Source organism: Dermacentor silvarum, chromosome 4 (assembly GCF_013339745.2).
Source record: "Dermacentor silvarum isolate Dsil-2018 chromosome 4, BIME_Dsil_1.4, whole genome shotgun sequence".
NCBI classification, from domain to species: Eukaryota; Metazoa; Arthropoda; class Arachnida; order Ixodida; family Ixodidae; genus Dermacentor; species Dermacentor silvarum.
This window is the reverse complement of record NC_051157.2, coordinates 215,501,998-215,529,015: the sequence shown is the minus strand read 5'-3', so window position 1 is coordinate 215,529,015 and position 27,018 is coordinate 215,501,998. Positions and strand designations below refer to the sequence as shown.

Genomic DNA, 27,018 nt, shown 5'->3' with positions numbered 1-27,018 from the left:
ATGGCGGAAAATTTTTTTTTTCAAAGGCGCCGCCATATTGCATATGCAGTGGCGCCCTCCATGGAGTGTAGAGATGTTTGCTTGTGCGAGCGCGTTGTGTTGTATGCCAGGTATACGCTCAACGGCAGTTTATAGTGGTTGTTCTCGCGAACGTGCCGTCTGTTTAACATGCCGTGGCGTCTTCTACGTGAGAAACGGTTCCGTGAGATTTACTCATATGATTTTAGTTAGCAGTTCTAGAGTTTCTGCGGCGCTGAGGCGTACGGGGCACCCCGGGCGATTACGCTCGCGTTTTTGAGCCTACAGTCCGCCTCGGCGATCAGTGATGTATTCCTGAAAACTTGTTTAACTAATGCGACCTCACTGCAGCATTCTTCATTATCACCATCATCATCGGCTGCAGCAGCCTATAGTTATGTCCACTGCAGAACCCATTTGGCCTGCCCAGCTCCATTTGGTCCTCTCAATGTCAACTACAATATCGGCTATCTCCGTTTGCTCTCTGATCCACACCGCTCTCTTCCTGTCTCCTAACGTTAGGCCTAACATTTTTCGTTCCTTCGCTCTTTGTGCGGTCCTTAACTTGTTCTCGAGATTGGAGATCACAGGGAGAGGCCTTCGTCCTGCAGTGGACATAAATAGACTGATGACGATGACGATGATGATGCTAGCACCGGTAGAATGCAATTATTGTACACTTTTTTTTGAACGACAGTGGTAAACTCTCAGTCAGGATTTGTTAATGCTTGTCGTATATTTACAAGGTTGCATACATATACTTAATCTTTTTTTATTGCGGTATCAATTATATGGACACTCGAGACGCATTTCTGCCGTCGGCGTCGCCTGGACGCTCCGTGTAAAGTCCAAGGGCGATAACATTGTCGCCGCGCGTCGTATGCTGTATGTGCGAGTGAAAGCTTGCGAAGGTGAGCCGCCGATGGTGGCTCAATCTCTAGCAGGCAAGGGAGGAAAGCGAGGAGGAAGCGCGCCTTCTTGCGTCGCGCGCATGGAACCAGGGGAAGTGGAGGTGGGGGCGTTCTACTCCGGTGACTGCTGCGTATGGCGCGGCGGCGCGGGCGCTATCTTGAAAGCGATCTTCCGTCGCGCGCAAGGCACCCGGCGGGATGTGAGGGAGGGGGAGGAGGCGTTCTATTCTGGTGGCTGCTGCGTATGGAACGCCGGCGCGAGCCTTATCTTGAAAGCGACGTGCGACGTGTTCTGTTTTTGCCGCATAGTTCGCGTTGAAGCGAGAGGCAGCACCAGAGTCAATGCGCTCGCTGCGGCTGCCGCGCTTAATCACTAAAGCGTTTTGACAGCGAGGCCCTTCTGTCAGCGAGTAAGTTGTTTTCATGTTTGCTTGTACACGCGTGACACTATGATTGGTAATTTAGTTAGTAAACGAATGTTTGCACGTTTATACGGCCAATCAAACTGCCATCCGTACTTCGTATAGCTGTCTACTAATTTGCTATCGCAATCGATGCTTCGCCTTTCGTGCGAAACTACAACCTTCTTTATTGCGATAGCAATTATATGGACACTCAAAGAGGACTTATGCCGTCGGAGTCGCCGCCGCCGTCGCCGTGAGGTTCCGTATGACGTCAACGGCGATGAAATAGTCACCGCGCGCCGGACGCTGTATGTGCGAGTGAAAGGGCGCGAGGGACGCGCGCTTTCACGGGAAGCGAAAGCACCGCGGAGAACAAACGCATGTTCGTCGACGTGCTCGCTGAAGGGCTGCAGAATTAAGCGTCTATTTCCTCCTTTACAATCACCATATATATAGAGAGAGCAAACGCGACTTCTTCCGTCGCGCGAAAGGTCGTGGGGGGACGGGATGGGGGGCGGGGAGGGGACGTTTAGCTTCGGCACCAAATGCGTATTTATATGATGATGGTGGTTATATATATAAAAACGTTGCGAGGCGAGAAGGTGGTGAAGACCTCCGACGCTGCTCGACGAGTTTCTCGTTCTGATCTCGTCGAAAACCTCCGAGCCGCCCCCAGAGGCCCTGGCAACAGGCACCAACGCCAGGCGCGATCGTGCAAACGCGGAGAAAATCGCGACGGCGTCGACAACAGTTCTGCGCGTTGCTGGTGCTGCTGCATGTCCAAGTTTATACAGCTGAAAAAACTACTATCCTAACTTTGTATAGCTCTCGACTAAGTTGCTATCGCAATTGATGCTTCGTCTTTCGGGTGAAACTGCTACATTTTTAACCGCAATTTCCAGCGCTGCGCTTAGTGTATTGATAGTAGAGTCCCGAGGCCGTTCAACGTGGACGCTTCGTCGCAGCCGAAGCCAAAGTTCCACTCAAGGAACTCCCCCCGAAAGAGGGCGTTGGCCCCGGCGAACGCGTTCCCGCCATTGCCACGTTGACGCTGCTCTGCCCGCAACGCCGCCTCCTCGGATCGCCGTTGGCGCACGCGTTCGATATCTCGAGTTAGCTCGGCGTCGTGGATAGCAGCATCCTCCCGCCATTGGCGCTTGCGTTCCACTAGAAACACAAGCATGTAACGAATAATTGAGAAACGCTTCAATACAGCGTCGAGATTAACCCACTGCTAAACACCGGGGCCGCACGTTTCAGCTTCGCTGGTTAACTATCTGTACGGAGTGCTTGGGCAGTGTTCTTTTTTTCCTCCCCCAATACTTCTCTATCCACCTTGTACCACTATCTATACCTGTAACGGATCTGGTCGTATCAATATCTTCAATGCTTCTTTTCCACCATTACTCTCAACGTCTCTTGCTTATCACGACTACTGACCGGTTGATGATTCCATCCACTTTAAATAGAAGCGCTTCTAGACGGTGTACTTTACGTACGAGTATCGTTGGGTTTGTCTCTTCGCATTAAAAAAGGATGTGCTGCAGTATGCACATGGACATGCCTCATCTTGCGAATATTAGCACCGGCATGTTTTTGTCCTTATGCAACCAGCTAAAGCTTCAAGTAGCAAGGCAATTCCTTCCAGGTTATCGTGCAGATTTTCCCTTCGAAATTCTTTCGTCTCATTCTTGTAAACTTTGTTTCCATTCTTTGCAACCAATCACTGTCTCCGTTTCTCTTTCTTTCTTTGTTACGACTCCTGGTTGTGTTTTTACACATTCACTTACCCTGTACTTTGTGGTGAACTTTTTTAACCTCATCCTCCATTCTGTGTCCGCGGATTTCAGGTAGAGGTTCTCGTGTACTTTAGCCGGCCATTTATTTTCATCCATATTCCTCAGTCTTTCTTCAATACTAAGTTTGCTCTGCGCTTCTCTGACTTCAAAAGAGGCCCGACCCATGTCAACCTGCACAGCCTCATTTGTGGTTTTACCGTGGGCTCCCAAAGCCAACCGGCTTACCGATATTTGCTTATCGTCTAACCCCGACAGAATATCCGATTTGAAGCATAGAATGGTATTTGCGTACCGTAGGGCTGCCACCATTACTCCTTTCCAGATTCCACGCAGCACCTCATATTTATTGTCTCCCCAAAGGGATATATGCTTTATTATTGCTGCATTCCGCTTCCCCTTTATTTTCATATTATCTTGGTGGGTGAATAAGTAAGTCGTTCCTTTCTTTATGTATACGCCGATGTATATAAATTGCTTGACTTTGGCTATGACTTGCGTTTGAATTGACACCACGTAATTACTCGTGTCTTCAATGAAGATCATAATTGCCGATTTCTCTGTGCTAAACTTGAGGCCTAGATTTGTTGCTGCGTTGCCATAGATATTTCTAAATGTTTCTAAATCTCTTGCATTGTCCGCTAGTAGCACTACGTCGTCCGCATACATCAGTTGGGTGACCTTCTGTTGCAACATTTGTCCTTTACGCCAGTAGAAGAAATCAAACTCTAATTCACTGTCTTCCAGTCGTCTTTCTATGCCCTTAACAAAACGCGTGAACAACAGTAGAAGCAGAGGATATCTTTGGTCTGATCCTTGGTGAACTTGCTCCACTTCATTACATTTCCAGCCTTCCCATTGTACTCGGTTGTCTCTATATATCTCCCTCATCACCACCAGGAAATCGTTATCTATGCCTTCGTGCTTGAGAAAATCGCATAAAAATTTCCTGTTTACGTTGTCGTAGGCTCCTTTAATATCTGTAAATACTATCTGTGTATATAGTATAATATACTCTACTGTGCTATCGAAATCTCTATGCACTGCGTTAGTAAAACATACCTGTATTATCCTGTAAGGGTCTGCCTGGTCTGAACCCAATTTGTCGTTGACCCAGTACATCATTTTTCTCCACTCACTTCAACTGTTCTAATTTTCACGCTGGCATTGGTATCCTGTACATCACCTACGTTACTGTTACTGGCCAGTACGAGCTCATCTTATCCTTATCACCGTTGCCTTTGTGGATTAGATTCATCTTGCTGTCACACCATTCAACCCGAATTTTCTTCGTTGCTCTATGGCATTAGGCAGTAGTGCCTCGTTCTTTGAACCGAGGTTTTCGATTTACTGTGTTGGGATTTCATCGGCTTCTGCAGTCGTGTTATTAGATACATTTTCTTCTGCTTTTTCTCAGTGAAAGTTTTTATGTTAAATAAAAAAGCACGCGCCATTCCACTGCTGTGAAGGTGGATTACCAGCGAAGCAGTGTAGGGGACAGAGAATTGAGATCAAAGGTACGAACAAATTTTATTTCTCTTCAGCGGCGATGGCGGTTATCCCGAAGAAAGACACAAGTACACGCACTTTTATTTTGATCAATGATCTTGATCGGCGGCATACATTCGCGTGGAATACTACCGCCACCTCGGGGAGCCGGCGGAAAGTATACACGTGCGGCGGGACCGCCACGCCGGGAGAGCAGAAGGAAAATATGCCCGCAAGTGCCTGGAACGACGACAAAGAGAGGGCGGTGTGAGCGTACACATGGCGGACGAGGGTCGCACACCGCCAAAACTTTGAGAAACCCTTATTATCTATATGAGAGTCTACTGATCTTGAAAATGGCGCCGATTGATAACAAATCACCTGAAAATGCATATATCCAAGCGATGAGACGTATAAGCTTGTGCATAGAATGAAGCGATATTGCATCAAATTCGGGAGCTGAGTTTTTGCAAACGCAGATCTGTTGACAGCCACGAAGAATGCATGGAACCCTAGCCCTAGACATCTTCGCTGTAATATTGATCTTAGGCTTCACTGTTGTTACTGGATCGGTTTGAGTCTAACAAACACTTGCTTTTGTGTCGAAGTTATCTCTAATAACGTAAAGCTGTGATATCTCGAATTATCGGATAGGTCGACTTTTCTTCCTGGCACAGTGTAAACTCCATGGGTTTTTTACCCCTTATCTCGAAACGCCACTGCGCCAAACTCCGGATATCTCGAAATCTAGACTGCGAAAATGCTGAAAAAAAGACAGCACCGAAACGTTTTTTGTACTTTTCTGCGTAGCTGTGTTGGCGCCAAAAGTTCTCGGCCGGCGGATCCCATTGTTTACGCGGGCGGAGCGTCGCTACGACCGCTGACGCGTGCAAAGAGCGCGAGAAAGAGTAGCGTCGACCAGAGGCGAGCGCGACGCCACTTGTGAACACGCCAGCCACGTACGGCAAAGCCTCAATGCCCCGTGCTTAGAGGCAGCTTGGCTGCGCTGGCGGTTGTCACGTTACTGAGCAGGGTAAAGCTCCTTAAAGCAGGGCGGTGGCGAGTGCTTTCCCGCGGCGTTTTCTCGCAACGCGCGCCATGGCGCGTCCGAGATATGCAGATCTTGAGGCCATTGTTCAGCTTACTGCAAACAGAGAAAAGGATTTTGGAAGCCGGAAACACACCGTAGACGTCTAGAGTTACCATATATGGCTCCCTGCGGGAGCTATATACAGTAACTCTGTCAACATCAAGATTTGGACTCCACCTAGTGCCAATAGATGAACAATGGCCTGAAGATATGTGCCTTCATCTAGAAGGCGGCGTCGCTCAGGCGTGGCTTTGGCGTTTTGTAATATCCGGTATGTACCCACCCCCTACTCCTTTACTTAAGGGCCGTGATTTTGTAGCGGTGGCTTATCCGGTACAGTTAATTTTCGCGCGTTGTCAGTGGTCAGAACTACGCTCAGTGGAGGTTATCCTTGGTCGGAAACTCCGGGGAACCGAGCACGTTCGCGAGATTTTTAGCGTGACTGGGTTTCGAACACGGTGTCATCATGCATCTGCGTTAGAGCTTATATGTGCGAGGTTCGCCGTTGCCTATATACGACCGACGAGTTGGTTGCTGGGTCGCACATAATATCGCAAAATGATCTGCTAAAAGTACCACTCCTTGTACATTGTGCTTTTGAGAGGAAGTAGGCGGTTACCGGCGCCATATTGGAAAGGCGTCATGTTGGCTTTACGCGGTAATTATGCTTATATTTCCGTGAATTTGACTATCTCGAAACTCCACTTATCTGCAAATTTCTTGCAGTTTTTACGACTTCGAGTTAACGGGGTATTACTGTATCTGGTGTACCGCAGCGCATCGTCTTCTTCGAAGATGTTACCGTCTTCATCCCGTATAGCCGTTGGTGAACATTTAGTTGGAGCTTCGGGTGCTTTTACATGGTTCCAGAATTTCTTTTGTGTGTGCTTTTGTCTCTTTTGCGAATGTTAAGCACCGAACATTCAACATTAAATTTTCTCTTGAACGAGCTCACTAGCAACCCTTTCCTTTTCTCAGTATTTGTTCCTAATAAGGAGCATCTCTTCGTCGAAACCAAACTTTTTGGCTTCTCGATGATCCCTAGACGCCTCCTTAATCTCTTCTATAGCTTCCTTTGTGTCATTGTTTCATCGGTTATGCGGTTTCCTCTTTCCAGTCCAGAGTTTTTGTGTTTTTTTACGTATCTGTCCTATATCCTGCTGCATAACTTCTACCAGTTTCTAAAATGCCCAGACTATTGTAGGAAACGCCTCCATTTTATTCTCTATTAGTAAAGGAATTAACGGGGATGGTTGGTGGACATTCATGATTGTATTGCGCTTAGTATTACACTGACGGAAAGACAGAGAGAAAACTTTATTTCGCCCAAAATGTGGTTAGATGAGGAAGTAATGACTAGAAGCTTTCCCCATCCCTCCTGTTGACGGTGGCCGGCAGCGCCTGGGCCGGGGCGGCGTCTTCAGCCATTTGGACAAGTCTTGCTTGAACATCCGTGTCCGAGCTGAGGAGAACGGTCTCCCATTGCTCCTCATCTCTTTTTATTAAAGTCGGTTGTTGTGTTTCCGACCTGTTATTGTTATTATATTGTTTCTTTGGGCATGCCAGGATTATGTGTTGAAGGACCGATCTGTTGTTACAATGCTTACATATTTTTGTGTATACGCCTGGGTGATAGTGACTGAAGGCAATGGGGTTGGGGAATGTGTTGGTTTGTATTAGCCGCCAAGCCACCGATTGCCACTTGTTTATCTAGCAATGTGCTGCCCGGTATCTAGCCCTGGCTAGCCTGCAATTATTTATCATTTCCCTAAAGGAAACAAGCCTATCTCTGCCCGACTGGCGGATTGCGAGTGTGTCCGTGTTGGTGTTGGTGACGTTGTCTCGGTATGCGAAACCTCGAGCCGCGTCATACGCATTCGCGATGCCTGGCAGACCAGAGTGGGCTGGTGCCCAGATGATTTGTATTCCCCTGACTTGGTCTTCGTGGAAACCAGCCTGGAGGATTTTTCGCGCCTTTGGCGAAATGCGTCCTTTAGCGTAATTTAATATGGCGGTCTTGGAATCACTTATTATTTTATATTTGGAAGAAGTTGTAATTGCTAGTACACTGACGGAAGAATTAAAGAACGAACATGAAAGAGCAAGAAGTGGGCGTACGTACGTCCACGTTTTGTTCTTTCATGTTCATTCTTTTTAGTTGTTCCGTCAGTTAAATACAAAGCACAATACAATCTTCAATTACGATATATGTTTTCTTGTGATCTCTGTTATTTGCTTTTCAGTCCTTTTTATAAATCCTGATACTATTTGTTCGTAATTGACGTTATTTATTTTTAAAATTTTAAGGTTAAACATTTATGATCGTTAACAAGGCTATTATTTCTATGTTCAGCTATAATCATTTGGTCTAGTCATTAGCAGACTGTTTCTGAGTCTATGGCTTAGTGGATACATGACTGCCTGTTTCCGCATCGCTACTTTACCTGTCCATGACACTGATTCTCCCTGTTAACTACTACACGGTTCTGTCCATCGCGCAGATCCAGCACTACAGAACCGTTGCACTCAGAATATGCTGTGCGCATTCACATCACCTACTAATAAAACCTGCCCGATTTCGTGAACTGATTAATACCGCTTCTAATTGCACCATCCAATCCGATTCTAATGCCAGTAAGCCGTGACCGAACCGCCAAAGCAGTCAGCTGCATGCGGAATGCTGTTAATTTAAGGTCAATCTTAAACATTATTAAGAAAATTTATTTGAGGAGAGCTATGCATTGGCTACGATGGTGGGCCGGATATGTATACTTTCCACCTGCCGTATTTTTTAACACTGGATCAAAATTTCAGTTCTCGTGAATTTAAGTTTTTTTTTTTTCGCTTTGCTTTTACCACACCGGCACGTGTCAAATTTGTAAATGAGTGCCAAGGACAATGCAGGCAAATCTGCATTACGGCATCTTGACTCGCCCCACCATCCCTCTAACATTTTCAGCATGTCGACTCAGTTTTAATGCGGCCTTTGGAGCCACAAATCGCACTTACCGTTTCTTGGGCAGAAGCCTCGAGTCATTGACCCAAAAAATCGTATTGTCACGTAGTAGTGACGGTGAAGAAAAAGTCGCAAAACAAGGAATGATGAAACAGACTTTTTATTGGGCGAACCTGTGCCCACAAAAGCAAGTTGCACTCGAAGCACAACGATAGCGCCGAACACAGTCGGCGATCATCGAAATCTGTCAGCGGGGAAACGCGTTGTCTTTTATACATGAGTAATCGAAGGTTCCATAGTAATCCCTGGTGCCCGCGTGTCTTCGAGAAAGTATTAGACAATTCGTGTCGCTCATACAATCAGATTACATAAGCGTCGGTGACAACTGACAACGGATAGAAGCATCGATAACGTTCGAGAAACTTCCTGTACATATAGGCGCGTGCTGCGCCTAGCGATAACGTTTAACATTTGGTAGCCGGTCAAAAGCGGTCACCGGTGAAAGATAAACAAGTACACGTGTCTATATGATAAGTGAATTGACATACAGAGGAACTTACTTTTGTGCAGGTTGCGTCGTTGACAGACCGCATGTCGAGGATCACCACTTTGGATTCCTAGAGGTAAGAGCTGCGCGTACTGAGCTTCTGACTTACGGGACATTACTTCGAACCCGTGGCGTATATAATGTATCCATCTTGGTAAACAGTATTCAAGGATGAAGAATGTAACGGGTTAAAGGCCTTTCACGGTTTGACAATGAAAACCTCAAGGAGATCATGAAGAAGTTCGGAAATGTATCGGAACCAATGCAGCGGATTTAGATGCATCTCCTTCTGTCCTAAGTAGAGAGGTATGTTGACCGAAGGTGGTATGCAGCTCCGTTCTCGTTAGAAACGGACGCTGTCATCGAAAACGCAAGCAATAATCGCGTTTGCATGTCTAACTTGGGCTTATCCGATCAATAACGCGTCTTCGTAGAAGAGCACCTGTGTTCTGTGCAGAAAAAAGTTCTTCGAGAGTTAATCACTTGCAAAAACGAGCAACGCATGAAATGCGCATAGATAAAGGAATACAAAATGTTTGCTCGGAAATCTGACACATCGCGTGTTCTACGAGTAACCTGCGTGGAGGATTGCGCGACAATTCAGTAAACATTAGGGGCCACCATCTGGCATTTTCCCATGCTTGCGCTTAAAACCATTATGGGGTTTTACGTGCCAGAACCACGATATGATTATGAGGCACGCCGTATGGGGGACTCCGGAATAATTTCTACCTCCTGGGGTTCCTTAACATGCAGCTAAATCTAAGTACACGGGTGCCTTCGCATTTCGCCCCCATCGAAATGCGGTCATGCTTGCACTCAGACATGGCTGATAATGCATTCACTGCAAGCGACGTAGCCTCCGCTTCACATAAGTCTTCATGCGATCTGTTCAGTGGCTGCGTGGCAGTACGCAAAATTTCTGAGAACGGGAGGGAGACAGCAGCCAATCATCAAGCGGTGAACTCGCCCGGGGAGTTCGTCGATTTTGGTGACGTCAAAAGGACGACACGCTCCCGTCAATAATTTTGATTACGAGCACGTCGTCTGCTAGGAGCATAACGTGACGAGAGATGAGAAGCATAGAGAAACACATAGGTAAAGAGCGGACCCTCCCTTAGGGCCATGCGGCGGAGCTACTGCATAGATCGAGTTACTGTATAGGCCCCCTTCAGGGAGCCAGAGTTGCGCCAATGTTTTCCGCGCGCCGCTCGCTCCGCCTCCAGTGATTCCAGCACCACTACTCGTCGAGCGCCATCACGTGGTCAAAAGTGGTTTCGCTGCGCTGCGGAGAAGCCAACACTTCGCAGGCGACGCCAACTCTCCGCGGGTTCCGGCAGGCCAAGCACAATTGACATCGGCGCTGTTATTATTATTTCTGCTGTTTCTTCGGTACTGCTGGTCGAGAGACGTGTGATCACAAGTGTATTCTCGGGTGAATTCTAGAACCAATGTTATATGACGTATTGACAGCGCTTGCAGTATTACGGGGTGTTGCGTGCCGAACTGTCGCAACCGCAACGAAAATAGTAACGCAATTTTCGCAGTGCCACGAGCGAAATCTGCTATACGCCGCCGACTCCAGTGGCTGCTGCCTGTGGGCCATGGCAGGCGAATTCTAAAAAGACCTAGAATATGCGATGTAACTCTCCTTCGCTCCATATTAACGTCGTTCATGTATTTATATAGATATTACCGCCTGTATCAAGCTTTGGTCTGTGCGCGTGTCTAGGACAAATGTTTGTTTTCGCGCTTGTACCATTCTCACTTTCGGGTGAAGTGTGAAAATTGCTTTGTTTACGAGCGCAGACTGGAAGTTTATTAATATAATTACAGAGTAACGGTAACAGTTAGCAACGTTGTATTATCTAGTGTTGCCGTTTTGGCGGTCTCATTCACTCCTCACAGTGATAGGTATGGTTGTCGCTTCATTGCCTGCCAACTGTTCGTTAGCTTTCGAGGACTCTGATTCGTCAGTGGGCTTTTGTTTTTGTTCAGTTCGGGTCGCTGCGTTGCGAAGCAGAAATTGCAATAAAATGCAGCTTATTGCTTGGCTCGTTGGAAATTGCCAATAGCAGCGTAGCATTAACAAACACTGGTGGCCATTCTAATTCGCGTTATCAGCTGGAATTTCAGCATGTCTATAAAAATTCATCGAAACCACATGTACCGTAACATTTAACTTAGCCTATAGGAAAATGGCTATGGCATCGCTTCAGTAAACCTGTTATTCGCATGCTCCTGTCAAAACGATATCTTGACTGCAGCATGTTCAACAAGCAAGAAATAAAAGCATGTTTTTTTTTTAAATCTAAACACGGCACGGCAGCGTGCACTTTAAGACATATATCCATCTACCTTGGAAGTCTTTCGTAATAAACTCTCGCTATTCATTGATAACTCAATCGTGCGCAAGAGTCACATCGACGAAGGAAGGGCTAGACAACACGAGCGCAATGTCGTCTTTTTTGTCCTTGTGTTTTGGGTTAGAGATGGGCAAAACGACTGACTTCAGTGAGCGGCTCGGAACGGCTCCGCTTACTGAAATGAACCGGTTCCTTTGAACGGCTCACCGGTTCACTTAAACGCGCAACCTGTGTTATGCATATTCTATAGTTATGTGGCTTTGAAAAAAAAAACGATACATGCATAATTTAATAACCGTCTTGTTGGTATTTTCGCTATGTTTAGAGAATATTTTTACATACATTAAAAGCGTGAATGTTTAGTTGTAATGAAGCTTTCTTTTCTGATATTGGGGATAAAATGCTTATGATACTGTGACAGGCAGAATGCGACGTACTTTTTTCAGAAAAAAAATATGTAACTTCATCGTCATCACAGAAGCTTGTCCGTTGTCGTGGTACTTTAATATCACCTTTTGTCAAACTAAGAACACAAAATGATTGTACATTATGTGTCAACTTTATTCATTTATTCATATACGTATGTTCACTATAGCCCACTGAACACAAGACGTTTTGTAGCCGTCTTGGACCAGCCAAAATCAACTAGAACGTCTACAACTATTCAAGACGGCTACAAGACGTCTTTATATGTACGTCTTGAAGACGTCCTGCGAAGGATGGCTTGAAGGCGTCTTGTTAAGCTGTTTTAAGCTATCATCTTGCTAAGACGGCTAGAAAACGTTCTGTAAAAACGTCTGGAAGATATCTGTGCGGATCCTTATCCAGATATATGTATAAAATATGCGTTTCAGTTTTTTCCGCTGCTTTTTACGGTTGTTAGATATCTAGCACCCATGGATACTGGTCACACAGCCTGTACTTAAAAACGTGTACATGCACTGCCTATCCTTTGGTCTGTCATTTTACCATCCTGTAAGATGTACATTTCCATTAGCTGCACATGTGTCGTTGCACAGTACGTCCAGTCGTAGCGTCTATACGTATTTCACGAACAAAAAAAAAACATGAAGCAAACGTAAAAAAAATGTGCTACATTGAAGGCAGCATACATGCAAGACCTAAGGCCTTTAACCACGTTAATTGAGAAAACAGAAAGAGTGAAAAATAAATCCATGGGTTGTACGTGCCTAAACTATGAAGCAGACCGTAGGTGGAGACTCTGGATTAATTCTGACCACCTGGGATCTTTAAGATACACATCAATCTAAGTACACGATCGTTGTTGTATTTCGATCCTATCGTACCCGCGATCTCGAGCTCAGCAGCGCGATGCTATAGCCACTTAGCTAACGTGGCGGGTAACAGAAAAACGTGTGCCTGCGCTGAGCAGCTGCGCAAATTTAGTGTGAGTGTTAGTTTCAGATAGATGAATAGGTGAGTTCGATGATATATTTTTGTGGCAGAAGATCGCTCGGGTTTTTTACCTGTGCGGTTTTCTGCAGGCTGTCACAAATGGCGTTTTTCGCACGATGCTAGTTCAACATCCACGCCAGCGCGTTATTTGACAGTTTTTCGCTCCTACCGAAATCTGCACATTGAGCTGCATCACAATTCCGCTGTCAGCTGTTCAATCATGTAGTAAAAAACTATAGTATCGCAAGTTCCTCAATTCCTTAAAACGCGTTTCACCGTCGTGTACTCCGAAGTTGTGAGACTGAATTGTTCATTTCATCGCTCTTTCAAATTAAATACCTATATACGCTCAAAACCTACAGCTAAAATTGGCGCTATAAATAAGGATGTGTACTTTGGTGGGAGAGCAGCATATATGGCATTTCATCTAGACGTGTTCGTTTTGCCCAATTATTTGCAACCACAGCACGGCGATTTTAGCAGTGCACCACATATTATAGTAAGCGTTCCAGAAATTTTAATACTGCAAAGTTTATTTGCGACCTCTTTGAAATGTTTTGAATGACCCTACTTTGTATATTTACTTGGAATATTTGTCACATACATAGAAGCGCTAAGTTAACCAATTGGTAACTACACCAAGACCGATATTGCAGTTACCAGGACCGAGCACGGTTGGTCCGCAGCTCATGATCAGTGCAGCCATATACAGCCGATGCATATCGGGGGTATTATGCAAGCGTCTACCAAGATCGGAGCGCGTATAGCGGGCAAATTTGCTTTAGAAATAAGTTTGCAGTCCACGTGTGCTTATATCACAACGTTTACAAGGGCGTTGCAAAAAAAAAAAGCACATTCGATAATTGGCGGTATCTTTCAGAGCCGCGTATACTGCATCTATTTTGTCTGCTTTGGACGTGTTATTAGGTGCACATTACAAAATTGCGATATCGTTTAGTATTGCTATGTCGCAGAGTTGTAAACATGATAATTTCCAATTTTCGAGACTCTTTCGAAAGACAGCGCCGACATTAAATCAACATCTGCTTCCAGCCCATACTTGATTTTACATTGTATTTTAAATGCAAGAAACGTCATCGAAATCGGTGTAGCGATTGCCGAGAATGTCGATTTCACCATTCCTAAGTATCCGGAGCTAACGCTGCAAGCATTGCGCATTTCAGTGCGGGCGCGTCCGGAGTTTCCTTTCTCCGTGCAAACGAAAGGCTAACGGCGCCGCGACTGGCAGACATGGAAGGAGGATGAGATTGGAATTTTCTGCCTCCCCCCATGCTCGGCGGCCCTGGCTGCATAGCGCCTCTTCCTCTTCACAACCACTCTCTCTAGACGCCTCCAACTATCACGTGACAAAAGCCATGAGCGAGGGCGTTGGTTTGGTCGCGGGAGCTGCCTCAACCTCCCTTTGCCGTTCTCTCTCGCGACGTGCCCTTTCAATCTTTTCCGTTTCACATCTTTCACGGCGGGAAGCGGCGCCGGTTGTTCGGGCAAGTCGGTTCGCGCGTTTGTTTCCGACTTCGAAAACTGGCCGAGCGTGCTCTCCATTTTGTGTCTTCGATGCGTTAACCAAGGACCCTTGCTGACCCTCGGAGTACGCGGCGTCGCTTCTTTGACTCGGAAAGCGGATTCTGCCTCGTCGATACGGACAAAAAAAAAAAAAAAAAGTGAGTACCGCACGAAAGTGCCTTATTTCTGAGAATTGTTACCCCCAAATGCGCTTTGTATGGGCATGTCACGTTCGCGCCACGCGCTCGAAAAGTATATTGTGAGCTTGCCGCCGTCTTAAACGTTGATACATGTTTGTCACAGATAAAATAATGCTTGCTTTTTCCACATTGTGAATAACTATTTCATGACGCGTTTTCGTGTTTTTTCTCGATGATCCTGACAACGTGCGAGATATAGCGCTGCACTGACAAATTTAATTCCTAATTATATTGCAGTCATCCATGGTCCGTGGAATGCGTTCGGGACAGTTAGTGTCCCTGTGGGGGTGAAGTGCTAAAACACCCGTGTACTTAGATTTAGGTACACGCTAAGGAATCCCAGGTGGTCCAAATTATTCCGGAATCCCTCACTTTGGCGTGCCTCATAATGTAGATCGTGGTTCTGGCGCGTATAAACCTCATAATTTTTTAACGTTAAGGAGAGTCAATTACTCATGGCAGGCTTATCACAGCTGCTGCTGTACGCATGCCGAAACTTTAGGGCTTCAACTAGTGTCGCTCGTTTGGCGATACAGAACTACGCTGCTTGCTCTTCCAGTGGACCACCATTCCTGCATTAATATTGTTGGCGATCACGAACGCGATGAGGCAAACTTGCGTAGCCGACATAATTTGTTTGGCATGTTTATTGTTATTCAATTCCTGGCTGGCGCGGTAGCGCCATTAAAAAATATTCCTTGCCTCGAATCTTGATCCCCACTGTTCTCGCGTAAAATCGCGCGCTTGCTGTTGCGTGTTACTGCGCTTGCTTGTAACGTGTTATGTTTTAACTCGTATTGTACTGGTTGCGTGTGACTCACTTGTTTTAGTCTTTTCATTTGCGTTTAGTGACGGTGATGTAACTGTGTACTGCGCATTTGGTCGAGCTACTCTCACCCACGCTTCGAATCTATTGATTGCTGGTAGGCATTTCTAAAATATTGCGATCTTTGTGGGTGCTTGCTCATGGATGCAGACTCGGGAACACGCCGCTTTGCGCATAATTTTCTTTCGCGCTATCAATTTAACCCATAAATTGTGCATGGCTTAAATTAAGTCGCATCGGCGTTCCTACCGCAAGTCATAATCTGAATATGCTAAATCTCGCAGGCTGAAAACGAAACGTTAGGTGAACTCGTAACTAAAATTCATGAAAATCTGGGGCTTTACATGCCGGAAGCGTGATATGATCATGAAGCACGCCTTAGTAGGGGACTTCAGATGAGTTTTTACCACCTGTGGCTCTCTAGCGTGCAGCCAATGCACAGCACACGGACATTTTTGCATTTCGCCCCCATACTAATGCGGCCGCCGCAGGCGGGATTTGCGCACCTTCAGCACGCCCCATATTTTGTTTCCTTGTTTGTTTCTCTGGTTAAAGAAATATCGCCAGGCCATCTACGCGTTTCCACGCTGTTGTGTTCTTTCGGGGGTTTTACGAGCCAAAACCACTTCTGATTATGAGGCACGCTGTAGTGGAGGGCTCCGGATTAATTTTGACCACCTCAGGTTCTTTAACGTGCAATACAACGCAAGCACACGGGCGTTTTTGCATTTCGCCTCCATCAAAATGATCTCGTGCTCGCTCGGCAGCGCAAAACGGCTTAGCCGACTAAGCCACCGCGGCGGGTCACGCTGTTGTGAATTGTTGCTTTGTTTCTTGTTTAACCGTTATTTTATCAGAGCTTCATGGGATCGCTGGTAGCGATGTCCTCCAACGCACTTCTCTGAAAGGGAAGGGAAATTGAAATTTTAGTGTTGTTACGAACGTTTAGCAAAGCAGCTATACATCGCTTTATACCGTTGCCGCGACGTTCTCAGGCACAAGTCTGGTTGGCGCGTGCTCGCTAAGCTGCGCCAGTTGTACGCGTGGCGTGCTTTTTAGGCAATGCAAGCAAACCAACCGGTAGCTGCTGGATACGGTAGCGGCAATAGTAGAGCGGCATATGGTAAATGCTTGTTCATTTAATGTTCCAGTGGGAACCCGTGAGGTACCTGAATAATTAAATAAATTGAGGTATGTGTACCTACTCGCGCGTAGCGTCAAGCGTTGAGCAAAATCAGACACTTGCAGCGTTCTATCAACAAGCTGAAGCGCTGGTAAACAGGACGATGCATGAGAGAGTGGTTTCCTGTGATCCACTTAACGATAGGCCTTTGTTATCGCAAGACTAATTATTTGAAACGCTGAAAAGGTCATTTCTTATTCCTCTTGTGCCATAGACATGCGAAAATATAGTCTACAAGTCAGGCTGCATTGTTGTTCCAGAGCGGATTATGTGACCATATACGTGGTGTCTTTTTTTAGCTGCACCAATTTTTTAAAAATTGCCTGTGGCAGATAGCACAATTACAAACCTTGATCAAAATTACTCGATAAGGCGGCCATTACGTTACGAGAAACCAATATGCTTTCCGAATAATTTACTTAATTGCGCTAATAAACGAACTACTTTGCAGCACATATTTTTAATCTACGAATTGTAGCTAGTGGGTATGCAATGCATATCGACTTGGACCGAGATTTGAGGACTACGCTAGTTTCGATATAATAATTTTGAATGTGTCCACCGAAATGCATTGGCGTTCCAGTTAGTGTGTGCTTCAATGTATGAAACAGTGTTTTCTTAAAAATTAAGTTAGAAAACTGTGCATTTTTACTGCAAGTTTGATACCGCATATCTCGAAACCGCTGCCATCCTCAGAATTTGTTCCAAGTCGATATGCCTGGCATAATCACTAGCTACAATTAAAATATGTGCAGTGAGGTAATTAATAAAAAGTTAATTAGTGTAAGGGTCAATTGTTCAATTAAACGTTTAGATTTTTCGTAGAAGCAATAGGCCACCTCATCGAGTACTTTAGAACAATTTGGACAGCACAATTGTGCTGTCTGCCACATGTTCTTACAATTTAGTTCAGCTAAAATAAAAAGGACCATGTAGAATGAGAACATACCGTATGTTCTCATTCTACAAGGTTTTTTTTTTTGACTGAACCAAATTAAAAAAAAAAAAACATTGCATGTGGCAGATAGCACTTGGGCAAGCGCAATGGTCCAGTCATATCACATGCTTCAAACCATTACGTTATTAAGCTGCTTTCTGTGTTACATAGAGAGAAAGTAGCATTCTTTAATGAGATGCTGGAGATCTTAGCCTGGCTATTCGCCTGACATGCTATTCCAGGTGCTTAATAACGTAATGGTTTGAAGTAGTGATATGACTAGCCCATGGCGCTTGTCATGTAATTGTCATTTTAATTGAGTATGATGTTACCGGTAAGCTGAACCAACCGCTGAGTAGGTTGAGCTTACCACTGAGGCGAGGATGACCGAAGAAGGTGAATACGTCATTGCGGCCTCAGTAATGATAGAACAAGATGTTGGCCTTCAGAATAACACACGGATGTAATGTCCTATCGTTTGCGCCTTTAAATAAATAAATTGTGTGACCTGTATGTGCGGCATATGTATTTTTGTGTCCTCATTAACTGATAGTTTGGACCTAATTTTTTTATGCTGCTTCACTGACAAATCTATCTGTCCTAATTTAAACCACAAGAATGATTAATACGTAGAATTTTGCCGTCTTCAGTGTTTCTGCTCACATTGACTTCCATACTTTGCAACAGCTAGAATAATAAATTCAAATTCAGTGCTGCATCTGGCTTATGCTTTCTCTTGGTTCATGTTACAAGAAGAAAAAAAAAACAGGACGCCGATCAAAAAGTGGTAATAAGAATTGGACGCACGCAAGCCTTGTTCACAACACGAACTGCTCGAAACGACGGCATTCTGCGCATGCAGGCGGGATATTGCCATCGTTGCGATACAGCGTTTTTTCTGTAGTTTTTTGTAGTCTGGATAGCAAGGGATTCCAGAAACTCCCTTCAAATCCAGTTTCCTTAGCAATGATAGAAGCCTTGTCTCGTCGGTGGCATATTCAGCCTGCCACGTGCTCCGCAAGTGCAATGGAAAGCAACATTGTTTCTTCACTTCTGATTCATTTCTAATTGATATCTTTGACATAGGTTTCATGCTTCAAGCGCTTTCAGAATGACTGCTTTCGCTGATGTAAAGATAGTCGCGATTCGCGCCGGCTGTTCTGTATACAATGCTTGGAACATACCTTCTGCATCTTCACATCTCCCTGTTCATGCTGCAACTAGTGGGCCTAAACGTGGGACATTGACTTCATAGGGTTTCAGAACAATTGCGATGGCCTTGCTCACTCAAGGGACATAGGCGAGGGTCGTGCGAGCTCGAGGGCGCGTGTGACCGGCAATGTGGCAGGCCTCAACGATTTTTCGTCGAACGAATGAACATTTCCGGTTATGCTCACTCGGACGTAATCTGTGCAAGTCATTGTCAGAAATCTGGTCGCCAGGATTAAAGCAAAAATTTTACAGCGATCCCGGCAAATTTGCTCTAAATCAGGATGCTCATGGCAGTGGCGTATCAGGTGGGGGTGGGTGACCGGGCTTCCGCCCCCCCCCCCTCTCTCTCCAAATCTCGTCTCTTTTTTTTTCTTTTTTTTCTTTTTCTTTTCTTTTTTTTTTTTTTTACGGCCTGCGCCCTGCTCCGTTTTGTGCCTGGCGCGTCGCCTATTAACAAAGGCGCGTATCCTTCGAACGTGCGGCTGTTATGGGCATTCGCGTCTCAACGCATCTCCGACGCCTGGGAACTTAAAAGAACGAAGCACCGCAGTCAGGACGATCGCGGTGCTTTAGCTCCCCCACCCCCGAAAGAAATATCCTGGCTACGCGCCTGGCTCAAATTACGTCGCGAACATTCTGAGTGCGGTTACCCCGGAAGTGTTTCATTCGTTGCGTAGAACATCGTTCAAGTTGACCAGTGACCTCGCTTGGCCGCGCGTCCTGGAGTCGACGCTGCCATTCAATATGTCCCCAAAAGGAGGCCTTGTCACGTGTTCTGAAAACCTATGACGCGCGCCGCATATATGTTCCTGCCTGCACGTTGCATCATGAACTGGTGCGGACATGGTGTAGAATTATTTTTCGGCGCAAACTGCTACTACGTTTAAATCAACAAAAGATGCAATTTCGAAAAAGGGCTTGCAGCATGTGTATGATTTGAAAACGAAAAATGTCGCTTGCGACGTAGTTGCGGAGGACATGGCAGCCTCCAACAATGGCACTGGCCTTCTTGGACAAGGCTGTCGTTATTGCCAAGAATTCGGATTTCACGGTAATATCTCGAGGGCTTGCTACCAAGGCTACAGATAAGGCCGAATCGCAATGATGGCATTATTGCATCTGCATACGGAAGATACCTAGGTCGGATTTCTAACAGTTACTGTTTGCAAACAAGGCTGCGGTATAAATGAGTGGGAACTCTTCAGTCATATGCAATAAAATCTTTTTATAGCGAAGTTGAAGGGGGAGCCAAAATTACGTCATTATGTTCATTACTGCCGTTCACTGCAATATATGCGCAATGTCGCGCACAAATTTCAACTTGTATAGAAGCAGACGGTTTTTCGAGCAGCAGAACCACTACATGGCCACGTGCTCGCTGAACTTCTAATAAAACAGCAAAAGAAACTTTGGCGTCCTTAACACACCACTTCTTAGCATCTGACACGATTGCCTTTACGATAGCTGCTTTCTGTTTCAATGTCATGATCTTTCGTTACCGCTTTTAGTTAGGTCGTCTCTAGCATCGGGAAACCGGCGAAACGGCGACGCGGTTGAATAGGTTGCACGCTGCGACACCAACTATGTTCGCCGTGTGCGAGCAGCACGTGGTAGACACAGGGAGGCGTGGCCTCTGAAATTGCACCGGCGCAATCTCCGAGGCCACGCCTATAGCTGCACTAACTATATAGCCTGCGTGGTGCCGCAGTAAGAGGAATTGCGATGGCGATCTAGAGTCTGCTTACGCGCAACTACGCGTAGTGGTGAAAAGTACCAGTGTTCGACGGTGGATTCAACGCAAATACGTAAACGTTTTAAACATCGGCAACGAATGTGTGTTCTACCCTGCGGAGAGCAGAAGCGAGCCTGCAAGGGTCGGGCATTTCTTTTTTCGGAAAAAACTGAAGTTTGGTGTATCTATTGGCAGGATAAGTTTACTTCGTTGAAACGAGGTTATAAAAACATGGATATCTTCGGAGATTTCAGCGGGAATGTCATTTTGTTGTATACAATAATTTGTTATACCCCGTTTCGTTATAACGAAGTTTCACTGTAACATATCTAACATCTTTTGTCTTACCTTCTAATTGCAGGTGCGAAATCTGAGGTCAAGCATCATTGGAACACGCTGAATTTTCTGCGGGTGCATCAGCCTGTGGAAATGTCTAAGCTAGTTCCCTGAATCGTGAAGTGTCCAATTTGTTATAACAGCCAGCCACAATGGAAAACTCTAGGAGGTGCATTAGAAACATTTTGCTTATGTAGTGGCGTGTTATTGATTTATTAAAAATTCTTTGAAACCTTTGACCACTTTAGCGCTTCATTTGTGTGAACAATCATGCTTTATGTTAAGCATACGTGGCTTTGACACGTGTTCATCACTTTTGTGGCTTTGCCAATATTTCAGTGTTGCTATGGTGGGTTGTAAGAAATGGGCCATAGGGATTGGTGCTATCCGTAAAGCCAACCTTTTTTCAATATTGCGAGGAATACGAACATCCTCATTGATTTCTCTATGTAGCAGATAACAGGGAGACACTCAATTCCTTTATAATTAATGCTATAATGGAAGGGTGTTTTGTGTATCTAAATTCTTGTGCGTGCCAAACATCCATGCAAGGAAAAATTCTGTAATAGTGTTGCAGGAGGCTTTTATATTATTCCATCTGCAAATCTAGATCAGTGTTGACAAGGTAAGTAAAATGATATTGGGTCTTCCTGGACGTAATGCGCAGTGTATGCTGTTTCTAGCCAGATCACTGAAGCTAGGCAACATTTCGTTGGATAGTTGACATCTGAAGGAGACAGACCAGCTGGATTGCAATATGACCTAATTTCAGCTTCTGGAAACTACTTAAAATGTCATTTGTGCTAGTGCTTCCCCTAGGTGACAATAGATCAGGTGTTGAACTAAAGTTTAGAGAGGTCAAGTCCGTTGTACTTCATATATTATATATACATTCATAGCATGGTTATTGCTTATTTGTTTCTTCACTTTTTTCCTCAAAGTGAAGATTGCGTAACTTTATGGAATACATTGTGTTGAAATAACCTACGTCGTGTTCAAATTTCACATCCTCTCCACTTTAGATCTAAGTATATTTCCACTGTCACTATCTTTTGTAAATACTATAAATACTGTAAAACAATATTTAGGGCTTAAGTAACTAAATACGAGCGACTAGAAAATGCCATGCCTTAGTCGACCAGTAGATGTTTAAAGCATTTAAAAACGTTTTTAAGACATCCTCAAAACGTCCAGCAGAACGTTTTGTAGCCGTTTTCAAAACGTTCCCAAGATGTCTTGCAAGATGTCTTCTAGCTGTCTTTGAGACGTCTACAAGACGTCTTGTAAGACGTCTGATATCCCAAATTTGGCGGTGCATTAGACGGTCTAGAGACGGCTACAAGACGTTTTAAGACGTCCGACAAAATCTTGGTAAGATGTCTTGAAGAAGTATTTAAAATCTTGCCAAAACGTCTTCAAGACGTCTTGTAAACGTTTAAAAGGGTTTTCAAGACGTCTTACTTATCTTGTCAAGACGTCTTGAAGACGGCTTCTAGACCAATGTGTGTTCAGTGGGTGGTATGAGTAAGCTGTAACGCCATGCAAAATCAATGTAGAAATTATTTCTTGAAGTACAATACAAAAATCATACGAAGCATCCAGAAAACTGCCGCACGTACCTATCGTTTTTTTTCTCGAGTGCACGCGCGATACTGGCGATCATGCCATCATACACCAGGACAAAAAAAAAGAAAAAAAGAGAAATTAAGTTCTATTACAACACAGCAGATGACTGGCCTCGTTTTATTGACGTGCTAATGATACACGCTCAGAAAATGCACGGCAGGTGGATGTCATGGGCGACATTTTCATGGCTACACTAATTAGCACAAATGAAGACCAGGATGTAAACTGTACGTTCACCTCTCGTCGTTAAAGGGCCCGTAAACCACCCAGAGGTCGAAATTTAGTTGTGGTGTTGTAGTGTGCACGAGTCTACAACGAAGACGTAGCCGCGAGAATTCTTCGAAATGGTGCCGTAATAGCGGAGTTACACGCGTTTGATGATTGGCAAACGGCACTCGCTCGTTTCGCTCTTTCCTTCGCTACTCTCCTCATCGGCTGGTCTCCCCTCCTCGCCGAGTGCTTTTTGAAAGGTCACGTGACATACGTCATCGCCAACGCGCTTCTCAACACACTGCATACTTCCGGTCACGTCCACACTACCGGCACATATACCGACGGCGAACCGTCCGCCAGTGCCATAGAACGTCTGCCGCGCGAGAGGTGTCCAAAGTAGACGGCAGTTCGGCCGGCGCCCCGCCCACTGCACCATCAATGGCCCAATCGACGACCGCGAACCTGCGCGCCTGCGCCACCGGCAACGAAAACATCAGCTGCAGCCGGGAGACGACGGGCTCGGCTGTGCTCGCATCGCAGCCGACGGCGACGCTAATATGAGCGTGTTTTTCTTCTTTGTGTACAAGTATTGCGAAGAGCGGTAACAACGATAAGAAAATATTGCGGCTTGTGACCGTCGGTATTTCATTTCAAAGCTCCGTCCGTATTAGCTTTGAAGGGAACCAGAAAAGGCCTAGCGACGATATCGGCGCCATCGAGCGATCAGCGGCGGTGAATCTGCCGCACAAATGAGTCCCGGTCTCATCCTCTCTACGTACGGCAAGGAAATCTCGCCTTTCGCGAGTAAGAACCGCTGTCGAACGGCGGCCCGCGAATGGCAGATGGCATGCGATGAGTTACCGTGCCGGTAACGTGCACTCAGCGCTTCTCGGCTACCCGCTGTTGCTACGGTGCCAGCCCGTGTTATGCGAAGCGTACCGCTATAGACCCTGTGTTGCGCGCACGTCTGGAAAGGCCAACACTGTCGCACTCTGTTCGCGCAGCTAATCAGACCGCTAAGAACGACTGTGTTGGAACGCGGGCGATTTGGTACTTGCGTTGCGGGATGTAATTACCGATTCGCAAGGACACACAAACGAGCAACACGACGAGGAAGAGTAGAAAGCGCGCACACCTGCTAGCAGACTAACCGGAAGTCGTAGGTTCTTGTTCAACCAATGGACATCGTTTCCGCAGCTGACATCACCAGATTCCCCCTGCTGACATCGTGACGACCGCTGGGGATACCGAAAAGGCGAGGGGAGGAGAACGGCATTTTTTTGTAGCGCTCCCGCGGCGCGCAGCGCTGCAGCGTTTGGCATGGTTGATCGTGACGGCATTCTGAACTCGATGCGCGTTTACTTGAAATGTTCAAAAATATCTGAGGTTGTTTAGGGGCCCTTTAAAGACACGGAAGATCATCTTCGAAGTGTTATTGGACCAGCGCACGATGTGCGATTGGTGAGAGTCGTGGAACATCGTTCGAACAGCAGCAGGCAACGAACGGTAGCATGCTTTGCCAATTAAGACTTCTTTACTTTTCCCCTCGGTGGCATCGGGTGCCACACCATAAGAAGCACAAAAAACCAAGGGGACTGCTGCGCACACCACACACTGCGAGCGAGTACCAGTAGCGCGAGTCGGCCCACACCGGCCACCATTCGTCGGTCAGGAATCTAAAAACATCGAAACCCAGCAAAAGACCCAGCTCTGACGGAACGGTTCGGCACGGCTCATTCAAGAAGAGAGAACCGGCTTCCTCACTCCGAAAGAACCGCCGCTCACTTACTCAACCACGGCTCCCTCGGTCTTCAAAAGAGCGGCCCGCTCCTGAGCGCTCAGGAGCGAGCCGGGTCTTTTGAAGAGCGAGGGAGCCGAGGCGAAAAGAGCGGCTCGCTCCTCAGCGCTCAGGAGCGAGCCGGATCTTTTGAAGAGCGAGGGAGCCGTGGCGAAAAGAGCGGCTGGCTCATGAGCGCTCAGGAACGAGCCGGATCTTTTGAAGAGCGAGGGAGCCGTAGCGAAAAGAGCGGCTGGCTCCTGAGTGCTCAGGAGCGAGCCGGATCTTTTGAGCCGCCCTATTGAAGGGCGAGGGAGCGAAGGTTCAGTGAGCGGCGGTTCTTTCGTTCTTCAGCCGAAGGCGAGGGGGTGAAGGGGACTCTTGCGAGGAAGGGCGGGAGGGCAGTTGCTTTCTCGTACCGCTAATAGATGGCGCGGAAGTCGCACCCAGCCGGAGACCCGGCTCTGACGGAACGCATCGGCACGGCTCTCTGAACGCGAGAAAACCGGTTCCCTTTCTCCCAAAGAATCGCCACTCATTTTTACTGAACGACCGCTCACTCGCTCTTTAAAAAGAGCCGCTCACAAGATCCGGCACGCTCCTGAGTGACCCATCTCTATTTTGGGTGCAACACAAAGTAAGAATATAATTGATGTCAACAAGCCCAGCTTTCACTACTTCTCCCAAATTAGCCAGAAAGACGTTTTCAATGCATCAGACCCAGATACTATTTACAATACTTTCTTAATCAAATTCAATTAAATTTACAGCGAATATTCATAAGAAAATCGTGCCGGGTAAGGAATCCTCGTAAACCATTGATCACGGCTCGATTCACTGATGAGGCAGAAAGATGCACTGCACAAGCACTTGTTTGAGACTAGAAAGATTGTTGATTGTGAGACTAGAAAGATTGTAGAAAGACTAGAAAGCATTTGTTTGAGACTCTGCGCACGTTCGAGAAGTTACGTAATACCGTGAATTAATTTCTCAAACATGCCCAGCCGAACTAAAGACTGTCGCGTTGTAGTGACGGAGAAGAACCAGGCAGTTATTCAACTGCGAATCACGTAAACTAACACTGCATCAAGCTGTCGAGGAAAGCAAGAAACATTCAAGCACAACGAAAGCGCCGAGCACAGTCGTCGATCCTCGATATCGGATCACCGGGTCAGACGCGTCGGCTATTTCTAAACGACTTAGCGCAGATTCCAGCTCAATTGCTGGTGCTCGCGTGCATTCTACAATGTCGAAAACTATTCGCGTTCCGCATACATTGTGATTACCTAAGGTTGGGCGTCAACATAGACATCACATAGAACCAGCGACTCTTGTGAGAGATTTCCAATACAGACAGGTGCGACGGCCACTGAGCGATAACGTTTTACATTTGTTAGCTGGTGAATGCGATCACCTGAAAATTCTAATAAATGTAAGCGTGCCGATTCCCTCATCTTAAAAAGCGTCGTTCCGATGCCGCTTTCAAAACACAAAAGTGAAAAACAATAGTTGTAAGGAAAGTAACAAAGCAACGAAGACATAAGGTCCCAGAGTTCGTTAACGCGCGCAGAATGACTAAAGAGGCACTACGTGGATGGCTTCATGTCGTCCGCAGCACCATTGTGAGGGCGTAATACCGTGGGGCACGAACCCGTAGTCCATTAAGCGAACACGTCCTAGGACATTGCATGATGCGAAATAACGTCGTAGTAACTTTTGTTTCAATCCACGTCGGGAGTATTGGAGCCCAAATCAAAGCACGGTCTCCGGGCTGGCATTCAACATTGTAATGTCCGCTGTCGGTACTTTGCTGGTTCTTGATTAATTATATCAAATTCAGGGGTTTTTACGTGCCAGAACTACGACATGGTTATGAGGCACGCCGTAGTGGGGGACTCCGGAATAATTTTGGTCAACTCGACTTTAACGTGCACGCAATGCACGTTACGAAGGGGTTTTGGCATTTCGTCCTAACAAAATTCGGCCTCCGTGGCCCGGATTTGACCCTGCACCCTCGGCCTTAGCAGTGAAAATTAGCAACGAAAAATTAGCAGTGAAAATTAGCAACTTAGCAACGTAGGCGGATATAAGGGAGGAACTCTTAACCCAGGGCCCCTATGATGTCTTCAGCGATGGCCTTTGCCCGTTTGATGATTGCTCGCTGCGCCTCAGGAGTCCCACCGCGAAGGCAACTCCCACTGCTCCATGGCGCGGAGGGGTATGGGTTGGGAGCAAGAGAACGTGGGGTCGGAACACTCCACCATGAGGTGAAACATCATCGGCGAGGCTCCACACTCCGAGCAAGTGTCCTTGTACCATGGGAGGTAGAGGAGGTGGAGAAGATGGAGATTGGGAAAGGTGTTTGTTTGGAGTTGTAGAAGGTGTGTGGCCTCTGATCTTGTGAAAGATGGTTGAGGTGATGAGTATAGCGTGCGTTTTGTGGTATAGTGTTGTGTAATG

General features: G+C 46.2%; 1 protein-coding gene and 1 long non-coding RNA gene across 6 annotated transcripts in view; both read left to right on the top strand.

Moving 5' to 3' along the window:
* Positions 1–27,018, top strand: part of LOC119449227 (putative phosphoenolpyruvate synthase) — a 614,437-nt gene that overhangs the window by 101,996 nt on the left and 485,423 nt on the right. For all 5 annotated transcript variants that reach the window (XR_007466614.1, XR_007466613.1, XR_007466615.1 and 2 more), the window contains exon 7: positions 9,234–9,286. Coding sequence is in view for 2 of the 5 variants with exons in the window: in XM_049666356.1 (XP_049522313.1) it covers positions 9,234–9,286 (53 nt within the window). In the remaining 3 variants the exon portion in view is untranslated. The remainder of the gene's footprint in view (positions 1–9,233; positions 9,287–27,018) is intronic.
* LOC125944932 (uncharacterized) lies at positions 14,412–21,181 on the top strand. Its single transcript, XR_007466623.1, has 2 exons — positions 14,412–14,674; positions 20,968–21,181. It is a non-coding gene; the product is annotated as an uncharacterized LOC125944932 (long non-coding RNA).